This window comes from Saimiri boliviensis, chromosome 14 (genome assembly GCF_048565385.1).
Source record: "Saimiri boliviensis isolate mSaiBol1 chromosome 14, mSaiBol1.pri, whole genome shotgun sequence".
Lineage (NCBI taxonomy): Eukaryota > Metazoa > Chordata > Mammalia > Primates > Cebidae > Saimiri > Saimiri boliviensis.
Window position 1 is genome coordinate 41,480,304 of NC_133462.1, and position 16,643 is coordinate 41,496,946.

General features: G+C 52.6%; 1 protein-coding gene across 3 annotated transcripts in view; it reads right to left on the reverse strand.

The window, feature by feature from the left end:
• Nucleotides 1-16,643, reverse strand: part of UHRF1 (ubiquitin like with PHD and ring finger domains 1) — a 50,028-nt gene that overhangs the window by 11,227 nt on the left and 22,158 nt on the right. For all 3 annotated transcript variants that reach the window (XM_074384761.1, XM_039466977.2, XM_074384762.1), the window contains exons 6-13: nt 11,607-11,707; nt 11,305-11,491; nt 9,641-9,764; nt 9,442-9,549; nt 7,662-7,766; nt 5,755-5,861; nt 2,188-2,350; nt 1,972-2,109 (exon numbers count right to left, since the gene is read on the reverse strand). In XM_074384761.1, the coding sequence (XP_074240862.1) occupies nt 1,972-2,109; nt 2,188-2,350; nt 5,755-5,861; nt 7,662-7,766; nt 9,442-9,549; nt 9,641-9,764; nt 11,305-11,491; nt 11,607-11,707 (1,033 nt within the window). The remainder of the gene's footprint in view (nt 1-1,971; nt 2,110-2,187; nt 2,351-5,754; nt 5,862-7,661; nt 7,767-9,441; nt 9,550-9,640; nt 9,765-11,304; nt 11,492-11,606; nt 11,708-16,643) is intronic.

The following is a 16,643-nucleotide window of genomic DNA, read 5'->3' on the forward strand; positions in this document are numbered from 1 at the left end:
AGAGGGCAGGTTACTACAGTGAGGGAGCGTGACTGCTTCTCCAGAAACTTCACTGACCAACACCTGAGCCCGGGGTCTCAGTTTACCAAACTGATTATTCTGAGGACTCCAGCCCTCCCGGTCCTCACAGGGCATAATCGCCCATTTTGAGGGCACCTACGGTCACATGTGACTCTCCAGTGGCCCGGTAAATCTTCGGTATGCTTTTACACCCTTTAAGTTGCAATGAAGATGACGGTCATAAAAAAAAAAAAAAATCCTGGCCAGGGTCAGTGGCTCATACCTGTAATCCCAGCGCTTTGGGAGGCTGAGGAGGGCAGATCACCTGAGGTCAGGAGTTCGAGACCAGCCTGGCCCACATGGTGAAACACCATCTTTACTAAAATACAAAAATTAGCTGGACGTAGGGGTACATGCCTATAATCCCAGCTACTCAGGAGGCTGAGGCAGGAGAATTGCTTGAACCGTGAACCCGGAGGCGGAGTGCAGTGAACTGAGATGACACCCACCAGCCTGGAATACAGAGTAAGACTCCATCTCAAAAAAAAAAAAAATTCCTGGCCAGGGTCAGTGGCTCATGCCCATAACACCAGCACTTTGGGAGGCTGAGGCAGGTGGATCACCTGAAGTCAGGAGTTCAAAACCAGCCTGCCCAACGTGGCGAAACCCCACCTCTACTAAAAATACAAAAATTAGCCAGGCATGGTGGCACATGCCTGTAATCCCAGCTACTCGGGAGGCTGAGGCAGGAGACTTGCTTGAAACCGGGAGGCAGAGGCTGCAGTGAGCTGAGATCGTGCCACTGAACTCCAGCCTGGGGCACAAGCCAAACTCCATCTCAAAAAAAAAAATAGAAAATAAAAAAAATCCTACTCCCACCAGAAGCTGAGGCTTTCTCTCTTGTTACTATTTTTTCCCTAGTTCCTCAGCTTGTGAAATTCCCCACGGCACAAACCTGTTCAAAAGACAACCTTGGTGACCCCCTCTGGGAGGCGGTATCAGGCTCTCTACAGCAATTAAGATTCCCTAAATAATCCCACAACAATTCATCTGCTGGAAAGCAACTCCGCGCAACAGACAGAAAACACCCTAATTGTGGTGCAAAAACCCTGCGCTGCTCGCTGAACCAGCTCTCGGCAGCTCCCATAGCGGCGGCGGTGAGGAGGTGAGATGGCTCGGAGTGCTCATCCTCCCCATGTTGCCATCCGGACCTCTCTGGATTCCATCGATTTGGTTGGTTTGTTTCTGCCTTTTTTTTTTTTTTTTTTTTTTTTTTGGGATGAGCCAAGTGAAAACAGAAGAGACCAGATGCCTGCCTGATCCGCAGCGATCCCTTTACAGACAGGATGAAGAGAAGCGAGTCTGGTTTTAAACTCAGATGCGGCAGGCAGAGACGCCAATGTCATCTGCGCTTCCCATCACCCCCCGGCTGGGGGATTTATATAGGACAGCTAAGGCGGTGCCGTCAGCTGGGGCCCTGGAAATGGTTCTGGATGAGAGAGAAAACAGGAAAGCTGGGGCCCAGGACAGGAGGCATCCCAGAGGACTCGGCGGGGGCCAGACCATGAGCGGCACACGCCCAGGGCGGGCCCCTTCTGTGATCGCAGTGACGACAGCCTCCAAGCACGACACGTTGGCGCCCAGGCTGCCCAGATGGGAAGTGCCAGAGCTATCACGGAGCCCAGCGGTGCCCCTATTTTTGAGACACAGTCTCGCTCCATCACCCGGGCTGGAGTGCAGTGGCAGCATCTCAGCTCACTGCAACCTCGACCTTCCGGGTTCCAGCAATTCTCCTGCCTCAGCCTCCTAAGTAGCTGGGATTACGGGTGCCCACCACCATGCCCGGCTGATTTTTGTATTTTTAGTAGAGACAAGATTTCACCACGATGGCCCGGCTGGTCTTGAACTCCAGACCTTAAGTGATCCACGCGCCCTGGCCTCCCCAAGGGCCAACCCCCATCCCAGACGCACCTGCATGGTCAGCCCCAGCTTCTTGATCCGGTCCTTCCCCTCCTTCGTCCAAGGGCCGGGCTCGTTGTCGTCCCTCCGCAGGAGATAGCGCCACACGAGGAACCCGGACTTCCCCTTCTCTGGCCAGTACTTCACCACCTGCAGGGAGCGGGCAGCAGCGTCTCAGAGGCAGCCCCGGCGGGGACGGATTCCCCAGCCTCCCCAAGGGGCACTCACTTTGTAGATGCCATCGTAGCGGTTGCCCTCGGCGGGGGCGTACTTGCTGTGTTTGCCGCCCTTGACGTTGCGTACCACCCTGACTGGCTTCCCTGACCGCCAGTCCTTGGCCTCGGCACCTTCTTGGTCATTGATGGGAGCAAAGCAGTTGAGAGCCAGCGCCCTGAGGGGAGAACCAGGACCCCGTGTGTTATAGGTGAGGATATGCCACACAGAAAGAAAACACGGGGGCCGGGCACGGTGGCTCATGCCTGTGATCCCAGCACTTTGGGAGGCTGAGGCGGATGGATCACTTAAGGTCAAGAGTTCAAGACCGGCCTGGCCAAAATGCCAAAACCCCATCTCTACTAAAAATGCAAAAATTAGGCTGGGTGCAGTGACGCACTCTCGCGCGCTCTCTCTCTCTCGCGCTCTCTCTCTCTCTCACACACACACACACACACACACACACACACACAAAAGAGAGTTTTTTTAAAAAAGACAGAATTGGCCAGGTGCAGTGGCTCACACCTGTAATCCCAGCACTTTATGGGGCCAAGGCAGGAGGATCATCTGAGGTAGGGAGTTCAAGACCAGCCTGACCAACATGGTAAAACCCCGTCTCTTATGCTGGGAGCTTCGTTGCAGAAAGCAAAGAAAAACAAAACAAACCAAACAAACAAAAGAAACCCCGTCTCTACTAAAAATGCAAAATTAGCCGGGTGTGGTGGCGCATGCCTGTAATCCCAGCTACTCAGGAGGCTGAGGCAGGAGAATTGCTTGAAACCGGGAGGCGAAGGTGGCAGTGAGCGGAGATCGTGCCACTGCACTCCAGCCTGGGCGACAAGAGTGAAACTCCATCTCAAAAGAAAACAAAAAGAGACAGGGTCTCGCTCTGTCATCCAGGCTGGAACGCAGTAGCTGACCACGCCTCACTGCAGCCTCCTGGGCTCAAGCGATCCTCCCACCTCTGGCTCCCAAGCTGGGACCATAGACCCATCGACCACAACCAGCTAACTTCTAAAAAAAATTTTTAATTCTAATTTTTCGTCACAAGCAGGTCTCAAACGCGTAGCCTCAAGCAATCCTCCCATCTCGGCCTCCCAAAGTGCTGGAACTACAGGCATGTGACATACCACCCCTGGCCCGTCCCTTTTTTAGATACTCTGTGTGTGTATACAGGTACGCTGCTTCAGATAATGGTATGGAAAACATTACTACTCTTACATTTTTACCTAGCCATAGGCCTCCTAAACACATTTTTCAAAGCGGAATTACACGGTCATGAGCAGATCATTTGCAAAGCTCTTCAAACAAACAGGCAGAAGAGATTTCCAGAAGGACAGTCCCAATTCTTTTTTGGTTTTTTTTTCGTTTTTTTTTGAGACAGAGTTTCGCTCTTGTTACTCAGGCTGGAGTACAATGGTGCGATCTTGGCTCACCGCAACCTCTGCCTCCTCCTGGGTTCAAGCAATTCTCCTGCCTCAGCCTCCTGAGTAGCTGGGACTACATGCATGCGCTACCATGCCCAGCTAAGTTTTTGTATTTAGTGGAGACGGGGTTTCACCACGTTGACCAGGATGGTCTCGATCTCTTGACCTCGTGATCCACCCGCCTCAGCCTCCCAAAGTGCTGGGATCACAGGCGTGAGCCACTGTGCCCGGCCCCAATTTCTTTTTCTACCAACAGTGGAGTGATAGTCCACTCCCTGACCTACTTCAACCTTTTAGAATTCTTGGCCAACTTTATAGGGGAAATAAATAGCATCTCACCACGGCCTGAGTTTGTATTTTCTTTCTTCTATGAGTTTTGCTTGTGTGTTGTTTTTTTTAATTTTAGATGGAATCTCACTCCTGTTGCCCAGGCTGGAGTGCAATGGCGCGATCTCGCCTCACTGCAACCTCTGCCTCCGGTTTCAAAGAGTTCTCCTGCTTCAGCCTCCTGAGTAGCTGGGATTACAGGCACCTGCCACCAAAGCCAGCTAATTTTGGTATTTTTTGTAGAGACGGGGTTTCACCATGTTGGCCAAGCTAGTCTTGAACTCTTGACTTCAGGTGATCCGCCTGCCTCAGCCTCCCAAAGTGCTGAGATTATAGGCGTGAACCACTGTACCTGGCTCTTCTATGAGATTCTTGATTTGCAACAGCTCTTTATATAATAAAGACACAATCCTCACGTGTCATGTCAAAGACTCTTCCTAGTCGTCTGCCTTTTAACTTCTAGGATTTATTTATGTAATATATTTATAATATTTATATAATTGAACCTCTTTTCCTTTGAGGTTTATGATGGTTTTTATGCTGAAAAAGTCCATCCTGTAATCAGGGGCCAAGCAAATGCTGGTCCGTCACATACTTTTGCAAATAAAATTCACAGGAACGCAGCCTTATGTATGTGTTCACTTACATATGGTCTATGGCTGAATTTGTGCCAAGACTCAAGAGCTGAACAGTTCTCTGAATAGATTGTGTTACCTGCATAGCTGAAGAAATCTATTTTGGAGGATTTTTTTTTTTTTTTTTTGAGACAAGATCTCAGTCTGTTGCTCAGGCTGGAATGCAGTGGTGCAATCTCAGCTCACTACAGCCTTGACCTCCTGGGCTCAACTGATCCTCCTGTCTCAGCCTCCTGAGTAGCTGTGACTACAGGAATGTGCTAACACACCCAGCTAATTTTGTTATTTTTACTTTTCGTAGACAGGGTCTCACTACATTGCTCAGGCTGGTCTCGAACTCCTGCACCTGAGCGATCCTCGAGCCTTGGCCTCCTCAAGTGCAACAATTACAGGTATGAGCCACCAGGCCCAGGGTCATGCCTGTAATCCCAACACTGGGAGGCCAAGATGGGCGGGTCATTTGAGGTCAGGAGTTCGAGACCAGCCTGGCCAATATGGGCAAAACCCTGTCTCTACTAAAAATACAAACATTAGCCAGGCAGGGTGGCAAACACCTATAATCCCAGCTACTCGTGAGGCTGAGGCAGGAGAATCCCATGAGCCTGGGAGGCAGAGGTTGCAGTAAGCTGAGATCGTACCATTGCACTCCAGCCTGGGCTACAGAGAGAGACTGTCTCAAAAAAACAAACAAAAAATAAATACCTGTTATCTGGCCTTTCATAGGAAAAGTTTGCTTTCATCCATCTGCATGGCTCACAATGTGTGGCACACAGCAGGCTCACGGGCTCACACCTGTCATTCTAGCGCTTTGGGAGGCCACGGTGGACGGATCACCTGAGGTCAGGAGTTCAAGACTAGCCTGGCCAACATGATAAAACCTCATTTCAAATGAAAATACAAAAATTAGCCAGGGGTGGTGGTATATGTCTGTAATCCCAACGACTTGGGAGGCTCAGGCAGGACAATCACTTGAACCCAGGAGGCGGAGGCTGCAGGGAGCTGAGATCCCACCACTACACTCCAGCCTGGCGGAAAAGAGCACAACGCCATCTCAAAAGAAAAAGACAAGGGAGGAACCAAATGGAGGCCATCTCTATGTTCCACCACGCTCGCTGAACGGGAGGCCCAAAACAGAACCAAGGACTTGTGCCGATGTGTGCCGGCGAGGAAGTCGGAAGGCCGATTCCGCGAACCTGTTGGTGTTGGTGAGTTTCTGATCGCAGGACTGCTCCGCGGTCCTCTTATTGCCGGAAAGATCTCGGCCACCACTACCTGTGTATGTGAAAAAATTCCCATGGTCCTGAAACAGACAAGAAGGCTGGGTGAACCCTCCGCAGAGGTGAAAAAGAGACTCCACTGAAAACCAACCCCCCGGGACGGCTACTTTCAAAGAAACGGAAAGTAACAAGTGTTGGTGAGGATGTGGGCAAAGGGAAGCCCTTTGTAAACCGCTGGTGGGAATGAAGAACTTCGGAATGACTGTAGAAACAGAGCGATGTGTCCCCAAGAAACTAAACGGAGGGCCGGACGCGGCGGCTCACACCCGGAACCTCAGCATTTTGGGAGGCTGAGGTGGGAAGATCGCTTGGGCTCAGGGGTTTGAGATCAGCCTGAGCAACACGGTGAAACCCCATCACGACAAAAAAAAAAAAATACAAAAGTTAGCTGGGCGTGACGGTGTATGGCTGTAGTCCCGGCTTCTTGGGAGGCTGACCTGGGAGGATCACGGAAGCCCAGGAGTTCGAGACCAGCCTGGGCAACCTAAGGAGACCCCCCTCACCACAAAAAAAAAAACAAAAAAAAAACGAAGATGAGCTGGGGTTGGTGATGCATGCCTGCAGTACCATAGTCCCGGCTACCTGGGAGGCAGACGTGGGAGGATCACTAGAGCCCAGGAGGTAGTGGCTGTAGTGAGTTGTGATCACACCACTGCCCTCCAGCCAGTGACAGAGTAAGGCCCTGTCTCCAAAAAAAAAAAAAAAAAAAAAAAGAAAGATACTAAACATAGAATTACCATAGGACCCGTGAATTCCATTTCTGGGTATACACCCAAAAGAAAGAAAAACAAGCCGGGTGCAGTGGCTTATGTCTGTAATCCCAACACTTTGGGAGGCCAAGGCAGACGAATCAGATCGAGACCATCCTGGCTAACACGGTGAAACCCCGGCTCTACTAAAAACACAAAAGATTAGCTGAGCGTGGTGATGTGTGCCCGTAATCCCAGCTATTCGGGAGGCCGAGGCAGGAGAATCACTTGAACCTGGGACAGAGGTTGCAGTGAGCCAGCCTGGACTACAAGAGCCAAACTCCATCTCAAAAAAAAAAAGAAAGAAAAAAAAAAAAGCGGGGGTGGGGAAGGAACCTTAGCGCCCACAAATGGACAGACAGATAAAAACAGTGTGGTCCCGAGGTCAGGAGTTCAAGACAAGCCTGGCCAAGATGGTGAAACCTTGTCTCTACTAAAAATTACAAAAAAAAATTAGCCAGGCATGGTGGCACGTGCCTGTAGTCCCAGCTATTTAGGAGGCTGAGGCAGGAGATTTGCTTCAAGCTGGGAGGTAGAGGTTGCAGTGAGCCGAGATCGTGCTGCTGCACTCCAGGCTGGGTGACAGAGGGAGACCGTCTCAAAAAATTAAAAAAAAACAAAAGGAAAAACAGCGTGGTCCCTCCACACAGCAGAATCGGACTCGGCTGTGTAACCAAAGGGAGTCCTGACACGTGTGCTGAGATGGACACAGCAGGGAGATCAGGCTAAGCGACAGAAGCCCGGTACAGGGCGACACACCCTGTGCGATTCCACTCCCAGGTCTCCAGAGGTCTCCGACTCACAGAGGGAGAAAGGATGTGGGGTGCCAGGGACTGGGAGGGGGCGGGGAGTGAGTGTTTCGTGGGGACCATGTCTCAGGGGGAAGGTTAGGACGTTCTGGACACGATGCTGGGGATGGTTGCATAGCAATGGGGATATACTTCATGCTGCTGGGAACTGAGCACTTAAAAATGGCTAGGATGGGAAATTTTGGTAGATGTATTTTATCACCATCCAGAAAAAAAAAAAAAAATAGAGCAACCCTCCTCACCCCTCCCCGACACACACACTCACCACGTCATCCTCATAGCCCCCCGCCAGGACGAGGGAGTACGCTCCGTCATTGCTCCGGCCGTGAATGCCGGCCACGTGGGGCCGATGGACGCCCGACTCGCTGACCTGAGGATGCCACCAAGACACACATGGCGTCCTCTGCAATGTTGCCTCTGAGAAGCTCCACCCGCCCTCCTCCTCCTCCTCCTCCTCCCGCCCCGAGGAGCCAGTGGTCTCACTCTTACGCCAAACGCGTCAGGCCTGTGGCCACCTATTACATGTGTTGCTCGGCCAGAGACAGCCGGAGTTTGAGCCGCACTGTGACAACAGCTGGCGTGAATTCCAGCCCCATCACATGTGCGTGGGGCGACCTCACTGCTGATCTCTCACGTGCCGCATATCAGCTTCTAGAAAGTGGGGGTGACGTGGCTGGGCACAGTGGCTCACGCCTGTAATCCTAGCACTGTGGGAGGCTAAGGTGGGTGGATCACTTGAGGTCAGGGGTTCAAGACCAGCCTGGCCAACGAGGTAAAACCCCGTCTCTACTAATACAAAAATTAGCCAGGCGTGGCAGTGAGTGTCTGAGATTCCCAGCTACTGGGAAGCTGAGACAGGAGAATCACTAGAACCCAGAGAGGGAGGTTGCAGCGAGCCGAGATTGTACCACCACACTCCAGCCTGGGCAGCAAGAGTAAGACTTCATCTCAAAAAGAAAACTGGCCAGGCATGGTAGCTCACACCTGTAATCCCAGGACTTTGGGAGGCTGAGGCAGGCAGATCACAAAGTCAAGAGATCAAAACCATCCTAGTCAATATGGTGAAACCCCGTCTCTACTAAAAATACAAAACTTAGCCGGGCGTGGTGGCGGGTGCCTGTTATCCCAGCTACTCGGGAGGCTGAGGCAGGAGACTCACTTGAACCCGGGAGGTGGAGGCTGCAGTGAGCTGAGATCGTGCCACTGCGCTCCAGCCTGGGGGACACAGCGAGACTCCGTCTCAAGAAAAAACAAAAGAAAGAAAGAAAAAAGAAAAGTGGGATGACGAGTATCTGCTGGCAGAACTGAGTTTTAAATGAGGTTATGATATAAAAGCCAGCTTTCACTAGGCAGGGGGAGGCCCAGCCTGCCACTCACGTCACAGGACACCCCATGCTGCCCCAAGAGGCCCTGGCCTGAGCATGGGGCCCGGGCTGACTGCTGAGCATGGGAGATACAGGGCTGTGCTGGGAGCTCAGTGCGTCTCACACAGGGACAATCCTGCCTCCCAGGGGACACTCAGACTTCTCCAGACGTTTCTGGTTGTCATGACTTGGGAGAACATGGAGTGGGTGGGGGCCAGGGACGCTGCTCAGCACCCCGCAGTGCCCAGGACGGCCCCACCCCAGACAACCATCTGGCTCCAACGTCCCTAGTGCCGAAGTGTCTCCTCTGCTGTGACACGCAGCCCACGCTGACAGCAGCCAGCACTGCCAACGCCGAGTCACAGACGGGGGCTGCCCCAGTCACAGATCACAACCAGGGCTGAGACAGGTCTCTTTCGGCAGATGCCACCTCCTTCCTGGGACAGGAACTTTGGAAATGACCCGACACGCCTCTGAGCAGAGGAGCACCGGTCCCCGCCCCTGAGGAGTGATTTCAGGTCCCCGGTGAAAAGAGGAGCCCAAACCTGCAGGCTTTCCACACCTTTCCTCGGGCAGCCCAGGCACCGCTGGGATCCCGTCACCACCCGGAACCCTGGCTGGCTGAGGCCAGGAGAAACTGTCCCCAGAAAAGCAGGAGGAGCCCCGGGATGCTGCAGGTACCTGGACACGGAACCGCCACATGGTGCCCACGGGGATGCCCGGGATGGGTCCGTAGTGGTTGGACGGGACGATGGTGCACTCCTTGGTGCGGCCCACACATGCCATGCCCTGTCCGAGTCACAGACACAAAGCAACAACAACATGAGCCCCGGCAGGCAGGGAGGGGGAGCGGGCACGTGGGGAGGAGGCCCCGCCTCACCTTGCCCCAGTCCCGCTGTGAGGATGACGTGGCCGATGCCATCTTCGCCTTCTTTTTGCTCTCTCTCAGCCTCTCGCCCGCCAGCACCACCTCGCTGGCATCATTCCGGCACTCGGGGCAGTACCTGGCGAGGTCGGATTGTCACTGCCCACACCACAGACGTGGCTGTCCCTGCCTGGCACCATTACCATCCTGCCCCGTCCACATCACGGGCCACTTGGTACACGAGGCCGTTTACGTTTAAATTCATTCTATCTAGGCGGGGCACAGTGACCCACACCTTGATCCCAGCACTCTGGGAGGCTGAGGCGGGTGGATCACCTGAGGTCAGAACTTCAAGGCCAGACTGCCCAACCTGGTGAAACCCCATCTCTACTAAAAATATAAAAGTTAGCCGGGCACGGTGGTGGGCACCTGTCATCCTAGCTACCAGGGAGGTTGAGGCAGAGGTTGCGGCGAGCCAAGATCCCGCCACGACACTCCAGCCTGGGCCACAGAGCAAGACTCCATCTCAAACAAACAAACAAACAAAAAAAAAAATGAAAGAAAAAGCAGGTTCTCCGTGGGTCTTCCGCTGAGAATTCCACGGATCTTCTAACAGTGAGAGAGACCACGACCTGGGACGTGGGGAAGCCACCGGCAGATTCCACTGGTGCCTTCTCACCGCTGTGGACTCAGTTTCCCCATCTCCACGATGGGGTGCAGGGCAACAAGAGTACGTACTCCTGCACCGGAGGAAGAAATGACCACAAACAGACACGGGTCCTCAGCCCCAGGCTAGCAGGCTGCCTCTTCCCCATCCACATCCGCAGTTACCATCACGTGCACCAGGAACACGGTGGCTTCAGACCGCCTCTCGCGCAAGCCATGAAGCCCTCTGCGCTCTGTTCCCTGTCCAGCCAGAGGTCTCGCCCACTCACGAAACATGGGGAGATTTCCTCACCCCCTTTTTCCTTCTTTAAAGAAATAGAATCTCATTCCCGTCACCCAGGCTGGAGTGCGGTGGCGTAATCACAGCTCACTGCAGCCTCAGCTTCCTGGGCTCCAGCAAGCCCCTGACCTCTGCTTCCAAAGTGGCTAGGACCACAGGTAAGCACCACCACACCCAGCAAGTTTTCCTTAAATTTTTTGTAGAAATGGGGTCTCCAGGCTGGGCGTGGTGGTGCTGGGCGTCCCAGCACTCTGGGAGGTTGAGGCAGGCAGATCACTTGAGGTCAGAAATTTGACACCATCCTGGCCAACATGGTGAAACCCCACCTCTACTAAAAATACAAAAATTAGCCGGGCGTGGTGGCGGGTGCCTGTAATCCCAGCGACCCGGGAGACTGAGGCAGGAGAATCACTTGAACCCGGGAGTCAGAGGTTGCAGTGGGCTGAGATCGCGCCACTGCATTCCAACCTGGGCAACAGAGCGAGACTCTCAAAAAAAAAAAAAAAAGAAAGAAAAAAAGAAAAAGAAAACCAACAGGGTCTCCCTATGTTGCTCAGGCTGGTCTTGAACCCCTGGGTTCCAGTGATCCTCCTGCCTCAGCCTCCCGAAGCACTGGGATTGCAGGTGTGAGCCCCCGGGCCCGCCCCTCGCCTGTTTCTTCTCACTGCCCCTCTGGGGGTCTGTGGAAGGCGACATGGTCTCCCCGCGCCGGGCAGGGCAGGGCCACACTCACCACTCGTCCTCGCTGGGAATGCTGCTGAGGGGCGGCTGCAGGCAGTAGATGTGGAAGGCCATGTCACACTCGTCACACATGAGCTGCTTGTCGGGGTCCTGCCGGCCGCCGCACAAGTGGCAAGCGCAGACCCGGCAGAGCCGGTTCACGTCGTCCTTACAGTGCTTGCAGGACGGCCCGCTCTTCCCTGGGCACGGGGTGGCAGGGTCAGCTCCGGCGGGGCCCAGCCAAGCCAGAGACGGGACAGGAGCCCCCGCCCGTGCCCACCTCAGAAGACAGGGAAAGGCGGGCTCAGAACTCACGTCTCATGGGGTTGTCAACCATGGGACTCCCTTCGCCAGGACGCTCGATCTTGAAGACTTCATCCACGAAGATGATCCGACAGTCGTTCAGAGAATCATCCCTGCAAGGAACAAGGGTGCTGGAACATTCCGGCTGCCTGACCCCACCGAGGCCTCTACACCTACCCTCGGGGCGCTTGAAAGCCACGGGTCCTCAGGACATTGGATGGGAGGCTTCTAGGAGCCTGGGGCATCAGCTCAGCTACGCCCCCTAGCAATCAAAGCCTCAGAAGCAAGACGAAAACATGGAAACCAGAGTGTCATTGCAGAACTCGCTGGAGACAATGAGTTTAACCTTTGGGTGAGGAGTGTGATGGCTCAGGCCCATTCAACACGACCAGACAAGCAAGACTCATAAAGGTTGGCCGGGCACTGCAGCTCACGCCTGTAATCCCAGCACTTTGGGAGACAGAGGCAGGCAAATCACCTGAGGTCAGGAGTTTAAAGGGTGACACCCCGTCTCTCCTAAAAATTCGAAATTTAGCCATGAGTGGTGGTGCACACCTGTAATCCCAGCCACCTGGGAGGCTAAGGCAGGAAAATCACTTGAACCTGAGAGGCAGACGCTAAAGTGAGCCCAGATGGCCCCACTGTACTCCAGCCTGGGCGACAGAGGGAGATTCCTTCTCATCAAAAAGAAAAAAAAAAAAAAAAAAAAAAGGCAACGTTTGATCCAATGGCCTACATCAAAATACAAGAACTCCTGTGAGTGAAACTGATCCCCCGAGATCAATAAATCGACATCTCCATCAGCAACATCCGAGGGAAACAGAATTTGAGCCGTGAACACACGCTGCGTGTGACATTCTAAATTTTCTAACGAGGACGTTTGAGAGTTAAACATGGGTGGAAGTAATTGGACTATGTCTCATGTAACCCAGTGTAGACAAAAGATTATTTCAACAGGGAATGAATATGAAACGTTATTAATGAGCTACTTTACATTCTTCTTCTGTGCCAGGTCTCTGAAAGCCCCTGTGTATTTTACGCTCACAGTACATTCCAGGTCCTCCTGGCCACGTTTCAAGTCTGGCACATGTGGCTCGTGGCTATGGGACAGTGTGGGAACACATCGACCCGCCAGCTCACAGGTAGCATAGATGTTGGCAGCAAGTGACACCACCTGGACATCGATACAGTCTGGACAGAGCCATCTGTACCCCCTGGGACAAATGACCAGAATTCCTCAACAAATAAAGGGTTAGAGAAAAGGAGGCTGGCCTTGGCCCAGGAGTTCAAGGCTGCAGTGAGCTATGATTGCACCACCGAACTCTGTCTCGGTGACAGAGCAAGACTCCACTTCCAAAAAAAGAAACATTGTTTGTTTTTTGAGACAGAGCCTCTCTCTGTCACCCAGGCTTGAGTGCATGATCTCGGCTCACTGCAACCTCCGCCTCCTGGGTTCAAACAACTCTGCTTCAGCCTCCCAAGTAGCTGGGATTACAGGTGCGCACTACCACACCCAGCTAATTTCTTTGTTTTTGTTTTTGCTTTTTTTGAGACGGAGTTTTGCCCTTGTTACCCAGGCTGGAATGCAATGGCACGATCTCAGCTCACCGCAACCTTTGCCTCCTGGGTTCAAGCAATTCTCCTGCCTCAGCCTCCCGAGTAGCTGGGACTACAGGTGCATGCCACCATGCCCAGCTAATTTTTGCATTTTTAGTAGAGACGGGGTTTCACCATGTTGACCAGGACGGTCTCAATCTCTTGACCTCGTCATCCACCCACCTCGGCCCCCCAAAGTGCTGGGATTACAGGCGTGAGCCACCGCGCCCGGCCTATTTTTTTGTATTTTTAGTAGAAATAGGGTTTCACCATGTTAGCCAGCTGGTCTGGAACTCCTGACAAAGTGAGACACCCACCTCGGCCTCCCAAAGTGCTGGGATTACAAGCATCAGACACCACACCCGGCCAAACAAACATATTCTAAGGCTGGGTGTCGTAGCTCATACTCATAATCCCAGCACACCGTGGGAGGCTGAGGCAGGGGGATCACTTGAACTTCAAAGTTCAAGACCAATCTGGGCAACGTAGAAAGACCCCCATCGCTACTAAAAAAAAAAAAAAAATGCTAGACATGGCGGTTCACGCCTGTGGTCCCAGCTACTTGGGAGGCTGAGGTGGGAGGACTGCTTGAGCCCAGGTTGGGGCTACAGTGAGCTTAGAGCTTGTCACTGTATGCCAGACTAAGCCACAGAGCAAGATCCTATCAAAAAAAAAAGAGAAAAAGAAAAGAAAAACGTGACCAAAACAAAACTGTCTTACGCACCGTGCGATGGCTCAGGCCTATAGTCCCAGCACTTTGGGAGGCCAAGGCAGGTGGATCACCTGAGGTCAGGATCACTGGAACACGGGAGGCTGAGGTTGCAGTGAGCTGAGGTCAGGACACTGCACTCCAGCCTGGGTAACAGAGTGAGACTCTGCCTCAAAAAAATAAATAAAAATAACTGTCTTATTCTTGCTGTACAAATAAATGAGCAGGGAAAGGCCTAAGGTCCTAGTAATAAAATTGGCAAAGATTCACAAAAATGAAGAGAAAACACATAAATTACCAGTATCAGAATAAAACAGGGATCTCACTAGATTCTCGGCCATCAGAGAATAAAGAAATACAAACGACTTGATGTTCAGAGAAACCAGCTAATTCCCCAAAACCCACAAAGTACTTAAGCTCAACCACGATGAAACAGCCCAGACAGTCCTATAACCATCGAAGAAATTCAATTCATAAACGTTCCCCCAAAAGACACCTCCAGATCTCCATGACCACTAAAGATTTTTTTTTTCCAAGACAGAGTCTCGCCCTGTTGTCCAGGCTAGAGTACAATGGCACAATCACAGCTCACGGCATCCTCCGCCTCCCGGGTTCAAGTGATTCTCCTGACTCAGCTCCTGAGTAGCTGGGACTGCGGGTGCACACCAGCACGCCCAGCTAATTTTTGCATTTTTAGTAGAGGCGGGGTTTCACCATGTTGGCCAGGCTGGTCTCCAACTCCTGACCTCAAGTGATCTGTCTGCCTCAGCCTCTCAAACTGCTGGAATTACAGGCGTCCGCCACTCTGCCCGGACCATGAGCTCATTAAAGAATTCTATGAATGCCGGGCGCAGTGGTTCACGCCTGTAATCCCAGCACTTTGGGAGGCCGAGGCAGGTGGATCACGAGGTCAAGAGATCGAGACCATCCTGGCCAGGGTGAAACCCCGTCTCTACTAAAAACGCAAAAATTAGCCAGGTGTGGCGGCATGCGCCTGTGGTCCCCGCTACTCGGGAAGCTGAGGCAGAAGAATCACTTGAACCCAGGAGGCAGAGGTTGCAGTGAGCTGAGATTGCACTCCAGCCTGGTGACAGAGCAAGACTCCATCTCAAAAAAAAAAAAAAAAAGAATTCTATGAAATATTTTAAAAATGATTAACTTAAATTTTACAGTCTCTTCTGGAAGACAGAGAAAGGCACAAACACTTTCCAGCTCATGTTATGAGGCGAGTATTCAGCAAACCAACAAAGATCAATCAAAACAGGAAAACTACAGACCGCTGTGTCTTACTTGGTCCAATAAATCCTCTACTGACCGCAAGAAGGGGCTCACACCTATAATCCCAGCACTTTGGGAGGCCAAGACGGGCAGATCACCTGAGGTCAAGAGTTCAAGATCAGCCTGGCCAACATGGAGAAGCCGCCCTCTACTAAAAATACAAAAATTAGCTAGGTATGATGATGCTGGCCTGTAATCCCAGCTACTCAGGAGGCTGAGGCAGGAGGATCCCTTGCATCCAGGAGGCGGAGGTTGCAGTGAGCAGAGATGGAGCCACTGCACTCCAGCCTGGCTGACAGAGCAAGACTCCATCTCAAAAAAAATTAGTCACCAGCATTTAAAAATCAGATTCCGGCCAGGCACGGTGGCTCATGCCTGTAATCCCAGCACTTTGGGAGGCCGAGGCGGGCGGATCACAAGGTCAAGAGATCGAGACCATCCTGGCCAACATGGTGAAACCCCGTCTCTACTAAAAATACAAAAATTAGCTGGACGTGGTGGCATGTGCCTGTAGTCCCAGCTACTCCGGAGGCTGAGATGGGAGAATTGCTCGAACCCGGGAGGCGGAGGTTGCAGTGAGCTGAGGTCACGCTACTGCACTCCAGCTTGGTGCTTGGCGACGGAGCAAGACGCTGTCTCAAAAAAAAAAAAAAAAAAAAAAAAAAAAAAATCAGATTCCATGTAACAATCCAGATAGTTTGTTTCTCAGAAAACCTCAGGCTCAGAACTGCCCCTAGCAGAGAAAAAAATGCCAGTTCCACAACCACACCCTGGCCACACCCTGGAGACCCAGACCCAGGAGGCTCCCGTAGCCCCAGCCACTCCTATCCCTGCCCTGCAGCTCACTGACCTCCCTGCCGGGCCGCACGTGTGCCATCAACATCCCCACCCAGGACCTGTACTTGGAACAGCGTTGCCCAGACGCTCGGGTTTATAGACAACGTCACGGGCTATCACTCAGCCACAAAGGAAGGAAATGCCGACCAGGTTACAACGCTATGCACCTCAAGGACATCACGCTCAGTGACGTCAGGGAGCAGATGCCCAAGGACAAACCCCGTGTGGTCCCATTCCTAGGGGTCGCCCCGAGTCATCAGATTCACAGAGATGGAAGGTAGGATGCGGGGTGACCGGGGCTGGGGGGTGAGTGTTTCATGGGGTCAGAGTTTCAGTCTGGGAAGAAGAGAAACTGCTGGAGATGGCTGCATAACAACGTAAGTGCAATTAATGCCACTAAACTGTAAACTTAAACACGGTTCAAATGGGCAATTTTCAGATGGGCGCGGTGGCTCACACCTGTAATCCCAGCACACTGGGGGGCCAAGGCAGATGAATCACTTGAAGTGAGGAGCTCAAGACCAGCCTGGCCAACATGGTGAAACTCCGACTCTACTAAAATAAAATACAGCCAGGTGCGGTGGCTTACGTTCGTAATCCCAGCACTTTGGGAGGCCGAGGCGGGTGGA